General features: G+C 39.9%; 1 protein-coding gene across 1 annotated transcript in view; it reads left to right on the top strand.

Moving 5' to 3' along the window:
• The window catches only part of LOC126336189 (trypsin-1-like), a 38,966-nt gene extending 22,468 nt beyond the window's left edge, over window positions 1-16,498 (top strand). Inside the window, exons 5-7 of the mRNA XM_049999696.1 lie at window positions 7,520-7,632; window positions 11,632-11,828; window positions 15,906-16,498. Coding sequence (XP_049855653.1) covers window positions 7,520-7,632; window positions 11,632-11,828; window positions 15,906-16,049 — 454 coding nt within the window. The 3' untranslated portion in view covers window positions 16,050-16,498. The remainder of the gene's footprint in view (window positions 1-7,519; window positions 7,633-11,631; window positions 11,829-15,905) is intronic.
• The last annotated feature ends 3,971 nt before the right edge of the window (window positions 16,499-20,469 follow it).

Below are 20,469 nucleotides of genomic sequence, written 5' to 3'. Positions count from 1 at the left end.
TTTTAAACAGATACCTATAAGATGTGCGACTATGAGCCATACATGTTGTTCAAACCATTTTCTTTTGAGCATCGCATGCTTTTTGCCTAACTGTTGATTTACTCCAAAATATGATTCTATATGACATCAGAGTGTGAAAGTATGCTATGTATGGTAATTTGCTAATTTCTATATCCTCATAATTAGCTATTATTCTTATTAAAAAAGTAGCTGAACCTAGTCGCTTTAGAAGATCCAAAATACTAATTTCCCGATTAAGATTCTCATCAATGTGTGCACCCAAAAGCTTAGTATGCAATACCCTGCCTACAGACTTCTGTTGATGTGTTATATTTATTGAAGGAATTGTAGTCCCTGCAGCAGAAAATTGGATGCACTGTGTTTCTTTAAAGTTCAGAACAAGCCCATTCGCAGAAAATTAATCAATAACTTTTCCAGCGACGTTATTTGTATCATTTTTTAATTGGAGGTTCTTTGACTGGATTAATAATTATGCTTGTATCATCAGAAAACAGTGCCAGTTAAGCTTCTTTTTTCAGATAGGATGGGAGGTCATTCATATATATCAAGAACAAAAGGGGACCCATGTGGAACACCTAATGTAATTTCGCTCCAGATAGATGAAGTGGGAAACTTCCATAAGTCACTTATTGTTGTTGTTGTTGTGGTCTTCAGTCCTGAGACTGGTTGGATGCAGCTCTACATGCTACTCTATCTAATGCAAGCTTCTTCATCTCCCAATACCTACTGCAACCTCCATCCTTCTGAATCTGCTTAGTGTAGTCATCTCTTGGTCTCCCTTTACGATTTTTACCCTCCACGCTGCCCTCCAATACTATATTGGTGATCCCTTGATGTCTCAGAACATGTCCTACCAACCGATCCCTTCTTCCGGTCAAGTTGTGCCACAAACGTCTCTTCTCCACAATCTTATTCAATACTTCCTCATTAGTTATGTGATCTACCCATCTAATCTTCAGCATTCTTCTGTAGCACCACATTTCGAATGCTTCTATTCTCTTCTTGTCCAAACTATTTATCGTCCATGATTCACTTCCATACATGGCTACACTCCATACAAATACTTTCAGAAATGACTTTCTGACACTTAAATCTATACTCGATGCCAACAAATTTCTCTTCTTCAGAAACGCTTTCCTTGCCATTGCCAGTCTACATTTTATATCCTCTCTACTTCGACCATCATCAGTTATTTCCCCCCCAAATAGCAAAACTCCTTTACTACTTTAAGTGTCTCATTTCCTAATCTAATTCCCTCAGCATCACCCGACTTAATTCGACTACATTCCATTATCCTCGTTTTGCTTTTGTTGATATTCATCTTATATCCTCCTTTCAAGACACTATCCATTCCGTTCAACTACTCTTCCACGTCCTTTGCTGTCTCTGACAGAATTACGATGTCATCGGCGAACCTCAACATTTTCATTTCTTCTCCGTGGATTTTAATACCTACTCCGAATTTTTCTTTTGTTTCCTTCACTGCTTGCTCAATATACAGATTGAATAACATCGGGGAGAGACTATAACCCTGTCTCACTCCCTTCCCAACAACTGCTTCCTTTCATGTCCCTCGACTCTTAAAACTGCCATCTGGTTTCTGTATAAATTGTAAATAGCCTTTCGCTCCCTGTATTTTACCACTGCTACCTTCAGAATTTGAAATAGAGTATTCCAATAAACATTGTCAAAAGCTTTCTCTAAGTCTACAAATGCTAGAAGCGTAGGTTTGCCCTTCCTTAATCTAGCTTCTAAGGTAAGTCGTAGGGACAGTATTGCCTCACGTGTTCCAACATTTCTACGGAATCCAAACTGATCTTCCCCGAGGTCGGCTTCTACTAGTTTTTCCATTCATCTGTAGAGATTTCGTGTTAGTATTTTGCATCTGTGACTTATTAAACTGATAGTTCGGTAATTTTCACATATGCCAACACCTGCTTTCTTTGGTATTGGAATTATTATATTCTTCTTGAAGTCTGAGGGTAATTCGCCTGTCTCATACATCTTGCTCACCAGATGGTATTGTCGGGACTGGCTCTCCCAAGGCCGTCAGTAGTTCCAATGCAATGTTGTCTACTCCTGGGGCCTTGCTTCGACTCAGGTCTTTCAGTGCTCTGTCAAACTCTTCAGGCAGTATCGTATCTCCCATTTCATCTTCATCTACATTGTCTTCCATTTCCATAATATTGTTCTCAAGTACGTCGCCCTTGTATAGACCCTCTATATACTCCTTCCACCTTTCTGCTTTCCCTTCTTTGCTTAGAACTGGGTTTCGATCTGAGCTCTTGATGTTCATACAAGTGGTTCTCTTATCTCCAAAGGTCTCTTTAATTCTCCTGTAGGCAGTATCTACCTTACCCCTAGTGAAATAACCCTCTACATCCTTACATTTGTCCTCTAGCCATCCCTGCTTAGCGATTTTGCACTTCCTGTCGATCTCATTTTTGAGACGTCTGTATTCCTTTTTGCATGCTTCATATACTGCATTTTTATACTTTCTCCTTCCATCAATTAAATTCAATAGTTCTTCTGTTACCCAAGGATTTCTACTAGCCCTCGTCTTTTTACCTACTTGATCCTCTGCTGCCTCCACTACTTCATCCCTCAAAGCTACCCATTCTTCTTCTACCGTATTTCTTTCCCCCATTCCTGTCAATTGTTCCCTTATGCTCTCCTTCAAACTCTGTACAACCTCAGGTTCTTTAAGTTTATCCAGGTCCCATCTCCTTAAATTCCCACCTTTTTGCAGTTTCTTTAGTTTTAATCTACAGGTCATAACCAATAGATTGTGGTCAGAGTCCACATCTGCCCCTGGAAATGTCTTACAATTTAAAACCTGGTTCCTAAATCTCTGTCTTACCATTATATAATCTATCTGAAACCTGTCAGTATCTCCAGGCTTCTTCCATGTATACAGCCTTCCTTTATGATTCTTGAACCAAGTGTTAGCTATGATTAAGTTGTGCTCTGTGCAAAATTCTACCAGGCGGCTTCCTCTTTCATTCCTTTGGCCCAGTCCATATTCACCTACTACGTTTCCTTCTCTCCCTTTTCCTACTACCGAATTCCAGTCACCCATGACTATTAAATTTTCGTCACCGTTCACTATCTGAATAATTTCTTTTATTTCATCATACATTTCTTCAATTTCTTCCTCATCTGCAGAGCTAGTTGGCATATAAACTTCTACTACTGCAGCAGGTGTGGGCTTCGTATCTATCTTGGCCACAATAATCCGTTCACTATGCTGTTTGTAGTAGCTTACCCGCATTCCTATTTTCCAATTCATTATTAAACCTACTCCTGCATTACCCCTATTTGATTTTGTATTTATAACCCTGTAGTCACCTGACCAGAAGTCTTGTTCCTCCTGCCACTGAAGTTCACTAATTCCCACTATATCTAACTTTAACCTATCCATTTCCCTTTTTAAATTTTCTAACCTACCTGCCCGATTAAGGGATCTGACATTCCACACTCCGATTCGTAGAACGCCAGTTTTCTTTCTACTGAAAACTACATTCTCTTGAGTAGTCCCCACCCGGAAATCCGAATGGGGGACTATTTTACCTCCGGAATATTTTACCCAAGAGGACGCCATCATCATTTAATCGTACAGTAAAGCTGCATGCCCTCGGGGAAAATAACGGCCGTAGTTTCCCCTTGCTTTCAGCAGTTCGCAGTACCTGCACATCAAGGCCGTTTTGGTTATTATTACAAGGCCAGATCAGTCAATCATCCAGACTGTTGCTCTTGCAACTACTGAAAAGGCTGCTGCCCCTCTTCAGGAACCACACGTTTGTCTGGCGTCTCAACAGATACCCCTCTGTTGTGGTTGCACCTACGGTACGGCTATGTGTATCGCTTAGGCACGTCAGCCTCCCTACCAATGGCAAGGTCCATGGTTCATGGGGGGGAGGGGCATCGTATAAGTCACTTAAACCATATAAAGTTGCTTCCTGTTCTGTAGATATGATTTAAACCACTCATATTCTGTTCCATTTATACCATAGAATTGTAATTTCTATGACATAATGTCACGCTTGACAGAATCAAATGCCTTGGATAAGTCACAGAAAATTAATATTGGTGACATTTTACTATTTAAAGCGTCTGTTATCTGGGCACTGAAATTGAATATTGCTGTTTCAGTAGAACAGCATTTTCGAAACCAAACCTGTGATTTACTAAGTATCCCATCACTGATGAGATGGCTAACTACTCTTGAGTACATTACGTTCGAGATGATTTTTGAAAATGCTGTAGAGGGGTTTGACAATGGCATATTTTAACCTGTCTGAGAAAGAACCTCGAGTTAGTGATGCATCACAGATGTGACTCAGAACATCAGCTCTAACTGCTCCACATTCTATTAATATCAAGTCAGAGGTGTCGTCCACTCCAACAGATTATTTATTTTTCCATGATTTAATGATTTTTATAATTTCACAAGAGTTTGTTAAATGAAAATTAATCTGACAAGGATTTCTCAAAACTGGCTCTTCCACATACTGCTTGGTTTTTTCTTTTGAACTATTCTCACCAATTTTTTCACCTACACTTCAGAAATCGTTGTTAAATACGTTAGCTGCTTGTGTACATTTGGTTAATATGGTCTCATTTTATTTGATAGTAATGCTAGCTACCTTATTGGTTACTTTTCCTCTCTGTCTTCTACAAAATTCCATATTGATTTGATTGTATTGCCCGAGTTGTTAACTTCATCTCTAATACACTTTTTTTTAGATTTTCTGACGACATTACTCAGAATGTTACAATAATTTTTATAGTCTAAAATTACGTCTGGGTCTTTACTAATTCTTGCTGTCTCATACCACTTTCTTTTTTCCTTCTGAAGACACTTTAATACCAGTAGTAATCCAAGATATCTTTGAAAAGTGCTTGGTGTTAAATTTAGTAATTTTTTGGGGACACAGCGTTCAAAAGTGATATAAATTTATCAAGAAAAATATTGCATTTCTCATTAACATTTGATCTCCCCAATTAATATTTCTTAAACTTTCTCTGGAGTGCTTTATAGATATCAGTTTGACCAGACCTACAATTAAAGTAAAGGTTTCTGACCTGTACTCCCTGCTATGTTTTGTAAGGTACTCAATTGTGCATCATGGATTGATAATATATTTGTCACAGGGAAAGCATGTGCTAGTTTACATGCTCATGCTGCACAAATACAGTATGTATTGCAGTGCTACTGTTTTGAAGTATACATGTAGGGAAGTTGATCATTGATTCTGAGTTATTTCTCATTAATGACACTTCTAGTTCACTTTTCCTGTCATAATTCCTTAGTAAGTTAACATTGAAGTCACCATATATTAATAACTTCTTTTTGTCAAATAGGCAGCATAACAGGGAATCAAACTTTTTATGAATAGCTGCCAATCTCCTAATAGGGACCTACCTGTACACTATTGCTAATATCAGCACTACATTAATTAAGTGTAGTTCAGAAGCACAAACTTCAAACTGCTGATCGACACAAAACTTGCTTACTTCTACAGTTTTATACTTATATCCTTTTTTGTGTAAATGGCAGCTCCTCCTCTATTCACGCTAGATCTACACATGTAAAGTGATAAATTGCACCCATATATACTGACATTTAACGCACTAATTGCTCATCTGGTTTATTTATTATTCCCATGATACGAGGGTTGGAACTTTAAGATTGGCTACTATTTATTTACAGCTCGTACAAATTATATACGTGTTTCAAAGTTTTACTGATCTTCATAGTAGTCACCAGAGTTGTGTATAACCCGTTGCCAGCGATGTGGAAGTCGTAGGATACTCTTAGCAGTGTCAGTTGTGTTGACAGTTCGAGTGGCGCGGTCTATTGCCCGACGAATTTGTAGCAGTTCTGAAACGAATGCCGTTAAGTGTTTCCTTAAGTTTAGAAATAGAGTTGACCTTACGAGGGCTTAAGTCAGAGTAGTGCAGTAGGTGGTATAGCACATAGCATTGTCCTGCAAAATGATGGTCGGGTGTTGCAGAAAATGTCATCATTTCTGTCTCTAAGCTGGTCGTCGGTTGTGTTTCAAAAATGACGTACAACACGTAAGTTGTACACTTAGAGAAAATTAGCGGAAGAAAGCGAGAATTGGGGTTTAAAGATGGAATGACGCAGTCTGTGATTATATAGGTGAAAGGGCTTGGCGTAAAAACCAATTACTAGTTATTGAGCACACCACCTAATGTAAGTACTTAGACATGACACTGACAGCGGAGGGGAGGGATATTCAAGATGTACCGAATTAAAAATCATAGGAAAGGTCGTGACTAGTCAGCTACGCAGCTACATCCAGTATTATGCAATATCAGTATTCCCAAAGCTACGATAACTGGTTGCGTAGGGGTTTTGTAGAAAACACTGTCGTTTGGGATATATGTGTGGGCAGCACTTAACAAAGAAACTGAGGGAAGGGCTCCAGCAAACGAAATGATGAGTTGAAAAAGATGTTGTAAAATCACAATAATGAATAGAGTAATGTATTAAGACATCATGCAAGCTATAAAAATCGATTCAGTATTGTAGAAGTGGGGACAAAGGAAAACATCTGGAATGGTACGGCCAGATGAGATGTATGGTTGATAACAGCATAACTCAATGAGGGTGAGAACTGAATCTTGCAGAAAAGACAGACGGTGGTAGACCTAGGAAGGACTGGGACCGGAACTTACGAACTGCACACGTCGTGCATTCAACGATAATGTAAAACAATAACTACAACGAAGAATGTGTATATACAGACGTATAGCATTCAGTACAAACTTTAACTTTCTAGTGGACCAAAGGAAAGGTTTTTCCATTAATTGCTGTTCGCCATTCTATGCTGCTATAAACCTTGCTCCTCATGATGGCTATACCGATATTCTTTCGACCTCTCCATATTAGATTTGTTTATTCCCGTACATCTTTGAACGGCATTTAACAGACAACGTATTTGCTCACTTGCGAGTTTGTTACGCACTGAGCCGTCTCAAATGCCTCAACTGCGACATGCAACATTTTTAATAGCATATAAATTAATTTGAAGTTTCCTCTGGGAGAGCAGTGGACAAATGTCCACGCCATCTCGTATCAAAATTTCCACAAAGGCAAAATTAACGTTTCTATTGCAAGAATTCTTTCTTAATTTACACGAGAAGCAAATAAGGTGTGTTTATCTTAATAACAAAATATAATCTCAGAATCCATAAAATACATTGCTCATGTTTCATAAGCCAGGATAAAAAATGAAGAGGAAAGGAGGAATTAAATAAAACAGGTGCATGAATTTTGATCAGTGTAGTCATTTTACGGCTATGAGGATCACTGGACAGTTTTCTAGCCCTACCTTTCTGTGTCAGTATAGTTGATATCATAAATTTTACACAAATTATTATGATTATTAATTTATTATCCACTCCTTTATTATTCATTTTCTGTTTTGTTATGTCAGTATGTAGCTCTGTAACAAGCGTTCTTCTACAGTGGTAATAACGTGAACCCCAACGACATCGCCGTCTTCAGACTGAGGACTGCCTTCACGTTCAACTCTTACGTACAGCCCATTAGCCTGCCCAAAGCCGGAGTCATCCCCACAGGTATGTTCCCAACCGGTAAATATACGGCACTGTTACACCTTGCAACTGAACTGTTTGTAAGTGAAGTACACAATTATTAAAGAAAATACAGACTGAAAATAGACTAAGAGAAATAAACTTTTAGGTACTTTAGGACTATCAGAGGAAGCTGCTATTTACACTAGTGTAGTATTTGCAATAGCTTTAAAGTATCTGAGCAAAGTATGTCTAAATGTGTTTCCGTCTTGGATGGACAACAACTAGGCATCAAATTTCATTTCGAATAGGACAGGCCGCACACGATGTATATTGCACGAGAATCTTTCTGTGTGGCATACATACTGATTTTACCGTTGTGTATCTGTTTTATAGAAAGAGGATCTAGTCAGGCCCACCTAACAGCGCCATAAGTGCCAATACATAGTAACATTGAACCGTGGACTCAGTTAGAATAAAGTGATAAGCAATACCTGTGCAAAACACCAAACGAATCCAACAGCTCTGATTCGAAATTACACGTGTAACTCGTTATTACATTTCTCATAATAAAGAAATGAGTATTGCCAGCAAAACAAAGTTATCTATCTGAAAATATATTCAAATAATCATGTAGTCTTCAGTCTGTGTCATAAAAAAACCTGGAGTATTCCAGTACTCACATTTTATGTTATCTCTGACGACGACCACCTGCAGTCTGAATTGCAGAACTTAAAACGTGTTTTCGGGGGAAAATGGATACAGCAAAACAGACATCCCATACGTTTTCAAGGGCCGCCGACGAAAGACATTTGGTGAATCTGTAGAGGGCTAAACGGACTGTATTCCTGCCATACTGTGGAGCAACTAGCAGTAAGTTAGGACGTGTGCTGCAGAAACATGGCCTAAGACCAGTGATCCGCCCCCCCCCCTCCCCCCATACGAGATATGTTGCGCCCTGTTAAAGACGGCATTGCTCTTCGAGTGTCCCGTGTGTATGGTGTACCCTGTGAATGTGGCATCATGTATATTGGACAAACAATTCGCACTGGTGCGGAGCGTTGTGCTGAGCACAAGCACCATATAAACCAAAGGCAGCTTGACAAGTCGACCTAGAGAACGGACGTAAAATACAGTTCGAAAATACAAAAGTGTTGGCACATGCTACATATTGGGACTCCGTTATAGAGGAAGCGGCCGAGATTCGCTTAAATAACAACAGTTCCAACAGAGACAAGGGATACACACTCAGCATGGCATGGGGGCGGGCGCTGGACATCGAAAGAAAGCAAAGACAGATGCGTGACGCGGGAGTGGCAGTTTCAAACGTGGCGCCTGCCCGGGCGCCACCTGACCTCACCGGAACCGCCACGGGCAATAGCTCCGCTACCAGCTCGGGTCGACTTATGCGCACGCGCCACATTGCGTCAATTTGATTGGCTGGTGATGTCTATATAAGCGAGAAACCGTAGCAGTCCCGGCTGCCTCCACAGGCCGTCCTGCTCCTTCACGAGTCCCGCCGCCTCTGCCGCTCTTTTCTCCGCACTCGTGACCGGGATACAGTTACCCGCCACCGGCAATTACAGCGACACATCCGCAACCTGCTTACAGCAAAGAAACGCCATGCCTGGCGCCAGACATGTACACAACTCAACACCACGCTCCCAATAAACTCTTCCAAGTATTGGTCTGCTTTCCACCGCCTGACTGGGAACCGCCCCGCCCCCCAGTACCTTCTCCTCCTTAATGACCGTCCCTTTCCTGACAACCTCAGTAAGGCCAACCACTTTGCCTCTCGCCTCTCCTATGTTTTTTCCATTCCAGATGATCCCCACTTCGATTATTCCCTCTTCCCTGACGTCATGGACCGTACGAACACCTCTGTTCCTCCCCTTGCTCCATGCTTCCAGTACTTGGGCCACATACCACCATCTGAACTTAACACTCTCATCACTACACAGGACATCGGCCTCACACTCCGCACTCAACGCAACACTGGTCATGGCCACGACTGCACCTCAAACACTGCACCTCAAACACTGCCCTCCCTCCTTCCTTTCAATCCTTGCCGCCCTCTACAATGTCATCCTTGCCACTTGTTTCTATCCCGACCTGTGGAAAACATCCCGTATCCTGATGTTCTCCAAACCCAACAAGCCTCCATCTGATGCCTCTTCCTATCGTCCTATCTGTCTCACATCGGTGTTCAGCAAGCTCTTGGAATCCATCCTTTCCCGGCGCATCCATCACCACCTCAGCCAAAACCACCTCCTCCCCACCACCCAATGTGGCTTTCCACCTTCCTTCTCTGCTGATGACCAACTCCTCCGCCTCACTCATCTCCTCTCCCTCCAGCTTAACTCCCGTCGCCATTTTTGTCCCCCTTGACCTGGAAAAGGCCTACGACCGTGTCTGGCATCCTGGTCTCCTGTTTAAACAAACCTACACCCTTCCTATTAATTGCATCCGTGTGATAGCCTCCTTCCTCTCCTGCCGCCTCTCCTATGTTACCATCCATAATGCCAGTCCCGGCGGTCAGTGAACTCCAGACTGTGATGGCGGAAATGGTCATCGAAAGATCGAGGATTTTGTTGGAACTGACGCGACTGGAAAACCAAGAACGTTTTGTTCATGCATGCCGCCATGAAAGACTCCGAAGACACATTTCAAGTTATTCGTGTTCATCATATCAACAAAAATGTTATTTTATCAGAGCATAAAGCGTATTTCACTGTCTCATATAGTATTCCTAGCAAAAACCAGATATGTATTTACAGCTTTATGGAAACTTGTTCCAATTGTACACAGTTATAATAACAAATCTGTCATTCATATATCCATTGCCCATTCTCTTCAACTGATATTCCAAGTCCTTTGCCATCGCAGACAGAATTTCAATGATATTGGCGAACCTTAATGTTTCATTTATGGTCCCTGATCTTCCTTTTTAATTTTGTATTGCTTGCTCAATGTATGTAATAATAACATGGTGGGTAGCCTACAATGCTGTCTCATTCCTTTGTTGACCACAGCTTCAATTTTTCAGATGATCACTAGTAGAAGGAGCACCAGGTCTGCCAACCTGACAGCGGTCGGCAGAGCGGTTTGCTTATCAAAGCCCCCCAGAATTCTACATTAATGGCACTGTAATCGCAGCAGTAGCTTACAAGCCAATGGTACATACAGTATATAAAAGAACGTTTACCAGTACAGCTCACGTATCTTTATTCCAGCTTTTATCCCTTCTTTCCACTCTTTTAAATGCGTGGACTGAAAGGAGTGAAGAGTTTGCCTATCCTCGGCATAGTCCTTAAGCCATTTTGATTTATTATCCATACCACTGCAATGAATGCAGTGCTATACATTCTTTAGATAACTCGGATGTGTCAATGTGGATGCCCTGTTTATTCTTTATATTCCATAGTCTCGTCCTGTTGAGTTTTCAACCTAGTTTGTAGCTCCCACCCTCTTTAAAACAGAAAATGACATTAGCTATTTCCACTAGTTTCATGGTTTTATGGTTTAAGTGTTCGTAGATACTGTGCTTCCTTGTAATAACCTCTCTCCATCTTTCCATTCTAAATCCCTAACCATTCCTTTTCCCAGCTCGTTGGCACTTAACATAATAGCTGCAGCATCAGAGGTAAGACATCTTGTAACATTGAGCTTTAAAAATATTATTTGCATATAAACATGTCAGTAAGAAAATGAAGACCTTCCAGTTTTTGTGGTGGAATGTATGTAAACACCAACTTAATCCAACATCGAACATATTAGCTCCACCATCTTATTTTGATTACAAGTGTTACAGGTGGTGGTCTATTCCTGTTAAACCATGTCATCAGAAATTCTATAAAATATTGTTTTACGTGTCAGTTATTGGTCTCTAAACATGACAGAGCCTTTTCAAAATTCAAAAGCAGCACAATCATGTCTGCTCTCAAAAAGATCTCCCATCTAAAAATAGGCTCTGCTTCACATAGAAATGTGCTGGCCCTCTGCATCTGAACAACATGAGGACTGAAAGAGAACTGTCTTCCGCAGCTGGATCATCGGCTGTTGCGTCAGGCTGGGGAGTTACAGAGGACAGCAGCCAACCAGACATCCTGCAGACGGTCGATGTCGTCATTATCGATGAAGCGACTTGTCGGCAACTGGTGGACAACTTTGTATCCGAAAACCCGCTGACTGACACCATGATCTGCACAGGGCCAGTCACAGGAGGAATTAGTCTCTGCAACGTAAGTACCTTGTTGGACTATCGATCAGTCATCATGGAAAGACGGACAACTGAAAACGAGGGTTGGATGGTTGGGACAGACTTGGTAGTGTCTGTTTTGTTTCATGACTTGTGACTTGCACCCCGGTGAAGCAATCAAGAACATTAGTAAAAGTATGCTTTTCCTGATTGTTGCTTTATATATTTTTTTAAAAAAAGGCTAAATACGAAAGGAACTCGAATGAAAACGCTAAAAATTTTTTTGATTTTTATTACGGAACTAAAGTGAAACACAAGAGTATTATTTTTTGACATAGTCTCCTTGTCGTTCAACACGCTTCCTCCAGCGCGTAAGAAGTGCGTGGATACGCATGAAAAACAATTCTCTTGGCCGTGACGAAGCCACCCGTGCACAGCCAGCTGCAGCTTTTCAACGGAATTAAATTTCTTTCCTCACATCACCTTTCTGGCTGACCCATACATCAGGAAACAATTCGGTAAAATCACCTTCCTCTTCAATGCCCCAAGGCTTTTCATAGACGTCAACACGTCACTTAGAATGGCACTCTACCAAAATTCCTGTATACTTGTTTTGGTACGATACATAAATGACGTAGGAAATAGTAGGGTTGCCAGTAATAATCGTAACATTGGTGGGGGAAAAAAACATAAGTGAATAGAGAAACTGGGAGCCGATGACTTATCGTTGTCTTTTGCTTGTTTTCTGCGATATTAAAACCTCACATCGTTCAGTGTTGGACCATGGTTTATTCTGTATCCTAATTAAATATAAAAAGTGTTTATTAGTAGTAAAAATTAATTTATCGCGTAACTTCTGCGCTTGTCTCTAACCAAAGCAATCACTTCTGATGAAAGTACATTTTACATGCACAAATATAAGACATAGTATATTACGAGTATAAATGGTTTTTTTCAGTTGAACTTTCTTCATCATGATCAAAGGCAAGAATTCCCTGTTATTATTGGTGAGTGTGAAAGTTATTTTGAATGCCAGAAACATGTTTTATATGAGTTTGACGAAGTATTGAACCGACGTTTGTTTGTTTCCTTTTTTTTCAGGAAATTGTGTTTTCTAGCGCTATAACGCTACAGCGTTATATGATGAATCTATATCGTTTTGCTTTGTTTTTAGTGCAGCATTCCACTGTTTCACATTACAAATCAACAATTTTTTGATTAAACCTAAATTAAATGTTGAAAATTTCAGTTTTACTAATAATACTGTTTATTTTTAAGTAACGGACAGGAGAATATCTATAGAGAACAAAAATGTTTCAGCAGTTACGCAGGCGTTTATATATCCTCACTCAGTTTCTAGAAGGTCCACCGCATCCAACTGCTAGGGGAAGCTAATGAGACACTGGTCGCACATGCCAACAAAACAATCGAAATGAGGTTCCGCCTGATATGTATGCAACACACCTAACGTACAGGTAACGCAGTTGTTATCTTAACTGCCCAACGTTTGTAGGCAAGCTACGATAGTCGACGGGTTACTTGTGATAGTCTTCGATACCTTACTGTAGTCGCTCTTTCAGTTGCGGAGTGAGCCTCCGTCCCACCCATCTTGCAGACGCTTTGCGTATCTTAAGCACTAGATTTTGATGACACAATGTGGTGTGCCTGACCTGTGTGCTGCACGTCTGTCACAGTTGTCACGCCATTTGTAAACTTTCTACTCCAGTCGTACACTTGCTGTATTGATAGACGTGTATCAACGCACTGAATCTTCCCTCTCCGATGTATTTCAGTAGGATTCGGGATTCGTACCTTCAGTGCTGAGAAAACGTATGACGCAACACTGTTCTTCCTTGATATACGTCGCAAGTGGGGCAGTCATTTTGAAGTGGTACTGTTGCCGTGTTTCGCTTCTCTGCAGTACGCTGCCGGCTGTAGGAACTTACAGAAGAGTGACGTGGAATGTCAGTTTTTAATCATACATTCAAGGTTTTCATTTGACTCCCTCTGGTAGAATAGAATGTTATCATATCACAGAATCTGCGCCAGAGCTGACGACAAGCAGTCAAAAAGAGTATCAAAAACTGCGGTTACATCTAGTTTAAGAAAAGAGCACTTAAAACAAAAAGAAGTAGAAAATGGGATAAGAATTTGTCGTCTGTGAAACAATACTAAACAAGATGGCAGAATAAAGCATAAAGTGCGGACTGATGTAATTGAAGATTTAATGAGGAGGCACAAGTTTTTCCACTAAATTACGAAATATTGCCGCAATTATTCTAACACGGTATAACGTCTCCTTGCGTATTTCATATTGTAAACGTCTTGGTGAAGGAGGTAGATAATGGCACTGAAGGTCCTGTGCTCAGTTCCGGGTGGGTGCGACAAGAACGAGGGACTGGCCTCTCTCGCCCACCTAGTATTCTTGCCTTGTAGAAGGGCTGCATTCCGCATGCAGTCTGGTCACCCTACCGGCAGCGGGCTTGCACCAGTTTTATGCAGACACTATGACCTACATGTAGGCGGCTATGGGCTCTTATTGTATTAATGGATTCAGTATTGTATTACTTATTGCTCCTGCATATATGCTTTAGGACCCTGTCATTTTGCTGTATGCAGTTTATTACTGACACTTGCAAATAACGCGCCAGGCATAACCTTCCGGAGAAGGGCACTACGTGCCCGAAACCGATAAAGAAGTAAAATTCCTTTATGCAGCTGGTTACTTATTATTTCATTATATTCGCACTAGAGACTTTACTTTTACCTACATTTAATATTTTGCACGTCCATACTTTTCTTTGTATGTTCTGGCAAAGTAGTTACTAACAAATGTTCCATGGACAAGTAAGAATCTGGCAAAATAAAGGTAACTGCTTTGCTTCTTCCTATAACGAAATGCATTCGATCTGTTTTCAGAATACTTAAAATTGGAATTTTCTAACTGTAAACTTTACTCAGAGTTGTTATATTTCAGTGTTTCGTATCTGATAAGTTGGCATAAGAATGGCTGTAATACATTACAAATTAAAACAACTGTAGTTGTTTATTGTTACGTCTCGCACACTTCATGTTTTTAGAAGTAGTATCTTAATGTTTCCTGTTGCGTTTCCTTTGTACTGTGGGGTGACCCAAAACTCAGTTAACCTTTGAAAATTCTGTACTACACGGAATAATGTAGGAAAAAAGGTAAAAAGTGATACACGTGCTTGAAATCACATGGTATATTACAGAAACAAAAAGAAAGTGCACAAAATGACCAACAGATGACGCTTCATATCATGCGAAAGCAAAAATTAGCATCACAATTGATTTTTAACAAACACCATGTTCTTTATAACAATTTCTCAACATGTCGGTCGCAATTCATCAACAACACTTGTAGTCGAGGGACAAAATTGTAAAGAGCACTTGACACCATATCAGTAGGTATGGTGAGAAACTGCTGTCGGATGTTGTCTTTCAGCATCAGAAAGCTGTCGGACGATCGCGGTAGACTTTCGGCTTCAGAAAATATCGCAGCCAGTTATCACACAGACTGAGATCTGAGATCCTGGGAGGCAAAGCATGACGGAAGTGGCGCTCCAGTATGTGGGCAATAGATCTTTGACACGTATTGCAATATCGGGTGGAGCGTCATCCTGTATAGAAGTTGTACCTCTCAGGGTGTGTTTATCAGCCAGGCTATGGATAATGCGAATGTGTAACGTATCAGAATACATCGAAACAACCACTCTCGCGGTTTCAAAAGCAGCGCAACACATTTCCTCGTAGAAACACAAGTCTGATCACCATTCATGTGACAAATCCGCATCACAGCATGACTTTCTCGTCATGAAATGGGGATACCACGACATTTCTAGCATTTTCTGTAGCCCAAATTCCGAATTTGTGGCGGCTGACGGACCCTTGGCGTCACAGACGTGTTGACCTCCGGTTGGCCACTTCTTGGACTCAATAAAACCCAATCTCATTTCAAGTGTATGTGTCAATGTTTATCTCTCAACCTACGTTATTCCTAGAATTAGTGCATATTCGAATGGTAACGGACCTCTGGGTTACCCCGTACTTTGTTATTGCTTTCATCTGATGTTACTGCATATTTTTCCTTTTTTTCCAGGGTGACTCCGGCGGTCCACTTGCGCAAAACGGCACGCTGATTGGCGTGGCTTCGTGGGTCATCACCCCGTGTGGCAGGGAGGGAGGCCCCACAATGCACACCAGGGTGTCTGCCTTCCTCGACTTTGTTAATGAAAATATTTAAAACTGAATTATTTCTTTATGTCTCTAGACTTTAGACTTGTTTACACCGACTTCCCTCTTTTAATATTTTTTCATAATCTCTTAACTATGCCTTGAAACTATTAAATCTCCCACGGACTTGTTCCTTCTTCCTGTGAGGTTCTTTCACAGACATGTTACCCTGCCTAGTCTTTTTTAAAGTATCTTCGTTTCTCATTTTAACTGTGCTCTTAACTTTTTATTATTACTCCGTAGCAGCATATTACAAATGTTCCCAATTTCTTCTCCAAATCTCCGATGACCCCAATCCATTTCTTGCATGTTTGGTACTCCACAACTAACAAGTATGTGTTAAAATACATCTTGCTGTACACCGTGAGCTGCATGTAATACCTTTCATTGGCATGTCGCTATTCGAACGTAGAGCTCATAGACATCGTAAGATGTAAATACAGAAGATTAACAATGTTTGGATCTCATACGCTCGGATCACACTTTTCTGCGTATTCCTGCATGTAAAATTTACAAAATTTTGCAAGATATGTTGGATCAAATGTAGGTCCAAATCCGAGTTTACTATCTCGTTATATGGTAGACTAAGTTTTGTCTCGTTATGTTCATCTTGGTATGTGCGTTGTTTGTGACAGTTAATATCAGCTTTTTCGCGTTTCATATATTTTAACTTTATAAATTTTTATGCATTCTACCTTACTTGGGGTAATTCAGCTGCACCTACGGCAGTCGTTTTATGCAAGCTGTAATGTTACACCTGGCCTTCAAAATTCACGGATGAGGTTTTTATGTTCTGTCACCCGTTACGCACAAAGTAATACCTCTACAAAAGAAAAACATATTTTTTGTAGGAAATTTAATGTATAGTAGTTAAATTTTGTAATGGGACACTTTTTCGCTAGAGGCTGTAATTTTCAAGTTATTCAAGAAAACGTACGAAAGTGAGCTTCGAACGCACCTCCATCCCAATACTCATCCTTAACCGGTCGTGATTTCTAGTTTATTGTTCACGGAATTCGCTTCTACCTGTGTACAAATATTTCCGACTACGAGAAACATTCCCGATATTAAATTTTTTTGGTCTCTAGTAATTGGGTTAACATGCTGTCAGCATATTTGGCTTTTTCGTTAACATTTAAAGATACCCGCAAGGGTAATGGAAATAAAAGAATTTTGTAGGCGTTACACTAAAACTAATTACATTTACAATTTGATTCAAACTTGTCTTTACAAGCACAGTAGTTTCGTAGTCAGGAAGACTGTTAAATACGACGTAACTGTTTATTTTATGCTGCTCGTATTCACAAAATTACTAAGTAAAATTTACAGAAACGTCAGTTTTCAGTTTGTAAGTTCTCGACAAAGCCGTAAAGTAGTAAGGCCGGTCAATGAAGGCCACAAAAGGCCGAATGGGGGAAATATTTTGTGTAGTCGCAAAAGTAGGACGGAGTCTTGTGAATAACACAGTGGAAATCTTGACCGGTGGTGGGTGAGTTTGGGAGTGCGGGTGCTTTTGAACGACCTTTTGTACGCTTTTCTTGAGTGGCTTGAAGATCATGGCCTCCAGTGAAAAAGTGTCCCAGTACAAAATTTAACTATTGTACATATATTTCCTACAAAAAAAATCGTGCTCATTTTTCTGTAAGAGTACTAGTTTGCGCGTGGCGAGCGAGAGGAATGAAAATTTCGTGCATAGTTTTTGAAGGCTAGATATAACTCTGCGGGCTGCATAAACGATATCGGCAAGGGCATCTGAATCACCCTCTATAGTAATTGTACAAACGTGGCATTGAAAACATACTGCTACTGCATTGCAGAGATATACGCAGAAAGTGTGTCGCATATAACAAGAGACCGGTAATGTAAACCTTCTACGCCGAACATTTTTTCATCCTGTGATAATGGTGTACAGCGTGACCTGTAAGTGTGGCTTTTTAGAGTCTGACAGTGGTAACATGTGCACGCAGTGCAGTGTACTGCAAAGGTGGAATAGGTGAAGGCTCCTATTGTAGTCACATGGACATGGCTATAATCAGAATTCTAAATATCCACAGCGTTCTGTGTTTCTTAGATTCACTTGAGATTTGATATCAAAGAGAATTTATAACTGACACGCACGTCGTTTGATGTGGACTGGCACAATATGTAGGTTAACTTTACGTTTGTACTGTTATGTATACGAAATGTTATGTTGTACTCCCCGAATTCGCATCTATTTTACATGTAGTACATGGTCTACATCAAATCTTTTAACGAACAGTTCCACGTCCATATAATGCTGCACTCCAAACGTAAATTCCTGAATTTCATTTTCAACCCCATCTCAATATTCAATACCAGTAGAGACCTTCTACTGAAGAGAGCTTTTCTTGTCTTTGTTAATCTGCTAATATGTTCCAACGTTACGGACGCCTGGATTGATATTAATTCATTGGTTGGATAATTTCGCTACTGTGTCGTTAACTAGTTGTTAGGAAAATCCGTATTCTCCTTTCTAGTACACTGTCGTTTAGGCCAATAAAGCTACAATAGTTTAACAATGTATCCGAATATTATGAATCATCTTAGCATCGTAAATCAGCAGTTACAGCAAGAGCCTCTTATTAGTTTAATTACCTATTTCATTTTACATTTGTCAGACTAGCAGAAAGAGCCCCAAGCGTACAGAATATCCATTACATCACTAGTATAATCTCCACGGTAGTTTATTGTTGCATGATAACAGTTCCAGTATTTGATTAACAATCTCGAGGAAGTGAAACACATTCAGTAGCACACTGAATAGTACATGTAATCTAATTTAATGTAGACTTACTTATGACTGGGTCCACAGACGCTGTAATTATGCTTAAGTAAATTATTTTCTTGTGTGAGGCTGTCTTTTGTTTGAAATAAACACTTTAGTTTATATCGCTAGTAATTTACTAATTTTGTCCTTTCGGAGTTGTCAAGTGACATTAAACAAAACAAGTGATATTAAACAATAACATGGCTTCTGTTTAATATCATTTGTTAACACCTTAGGAGGCAAAATTGGGGTAACAGCTGTGTTTCTGTTTAATATCACTTGTTAATACGCAAGGCGCCGAAATTAGCTAATAGCTAACGATATGAAATAAAGTCTTTTTTTGATGTTGAAACAGCCTCACGTGGAAAAATAACATCATTCACATTAAAGATAGTATTTAAATAATAATTATTTTAAATTAAAGTACTTGCTATTTAGTGTACGTTTATGTGTTTACAAAGCTAAGTAGGTTCCGTGATATACGACACAGTGTGCGGCAGAGACAAGCCTCGTTCTGAACATAATGATACAACCACCAGCTTCAGTCTACCTTCTATTACCAACCGAAACGTTAGCATTGACTATCTGATGTCTTTATTTTTCCTAAACCCAACTGATCGTTGTCTATTACATCCTGTTTTCTTTTCCATTCTTCTGTATATTATTCTTGTCAGCAACTTGGATTCATGAGCTGCTGAGCTGATTGAGCGACAATTCTCACACCTGTCGGCTCTTGCTGTCTTGTGGATGATGTTCTTCATGAAAGTTTGATGGTATATCGGCAGTCTCATATATTCTACACACCAACATGATTAGAAATTTTATTGCCGCTTTCCACAATAATTTTAGAAACTGAGATGGAATGTTATCTATCCCCTCGGCCTTAATTGATCTTAATGTCTACCAAAACGTCCTTAAACTCTGATTCTAATAATGAGTCTACATCTCTTCTAAACTGACCCCTATTACTTCTTCTGTCATATCAGACAAATCTTCGCCCTTACAGAGGCCTTCGATGTACTCTTTCCTCCTATCCGCTCTGTCCTCTGAATTTAACACTGGAATTCCCATTGCACTCTTAATTTTACGGCCCTTTCTCTTAATTTCACTGAGCTTTGTTTTGACTCTCTTATTTGCTGAGTCAGTCCTTCCGACAATCATTTCTTTTTCGAATTCTTTACATTTTTCATGTACCCATTTTGATTTTGATTCCCTGCGCTTCCTATTTATTTCATTCTGCAGCGACCTGCTTCTCTGTATTCTTGAATTTCTCTGAACATTTTTGTACTTCCTTCTTTCATCGATCAAATAAAATGTTCCTTCTGTTAGTCATGATTTTTTTTGCATTTACCTTCTTTGTACCTATGTTTTTCTTTCCAACTTCTGTGATTGGCACTTTTAGAGATGTCCATTCTTCTTCAACGGTACTGCCTACTGAGCTATTCCTTATTCCTGTATCTATAGCCATAGAGAACTTGAAATTATCTCGTTATTCCTTAGTGCTTCCGTATTCCACTTCTTTGTGTATTGATTCTTCCTGACTTATCTCTTAAACTTTAGCCAACTTTTCATCACTACTATATTGTGATCTGAGTTTACATATGCTTTTGGGTACGCCTTACAATCCCCTATCTTATGTCGG

Source organism: Schistocerca gregaria, chromosome 2 (assembly GCF_023897955.1).
Source record: "Schistocerca gregaria isolate iqSchGreg1 chromosome 2, iqSchGreg1.2, whole genome shotgun sequence".
Classification (NCBI taxonomy): domain Eukaryota; kingdom Metazoa; phylum Arthropoda; class Insecta; order Orthoptera; family Acrididae; genus Schistocerca; species Schistocerca gregaria.
This window is presented reverse-complemented; position numbering and strand designations above follow the sequence as displayed.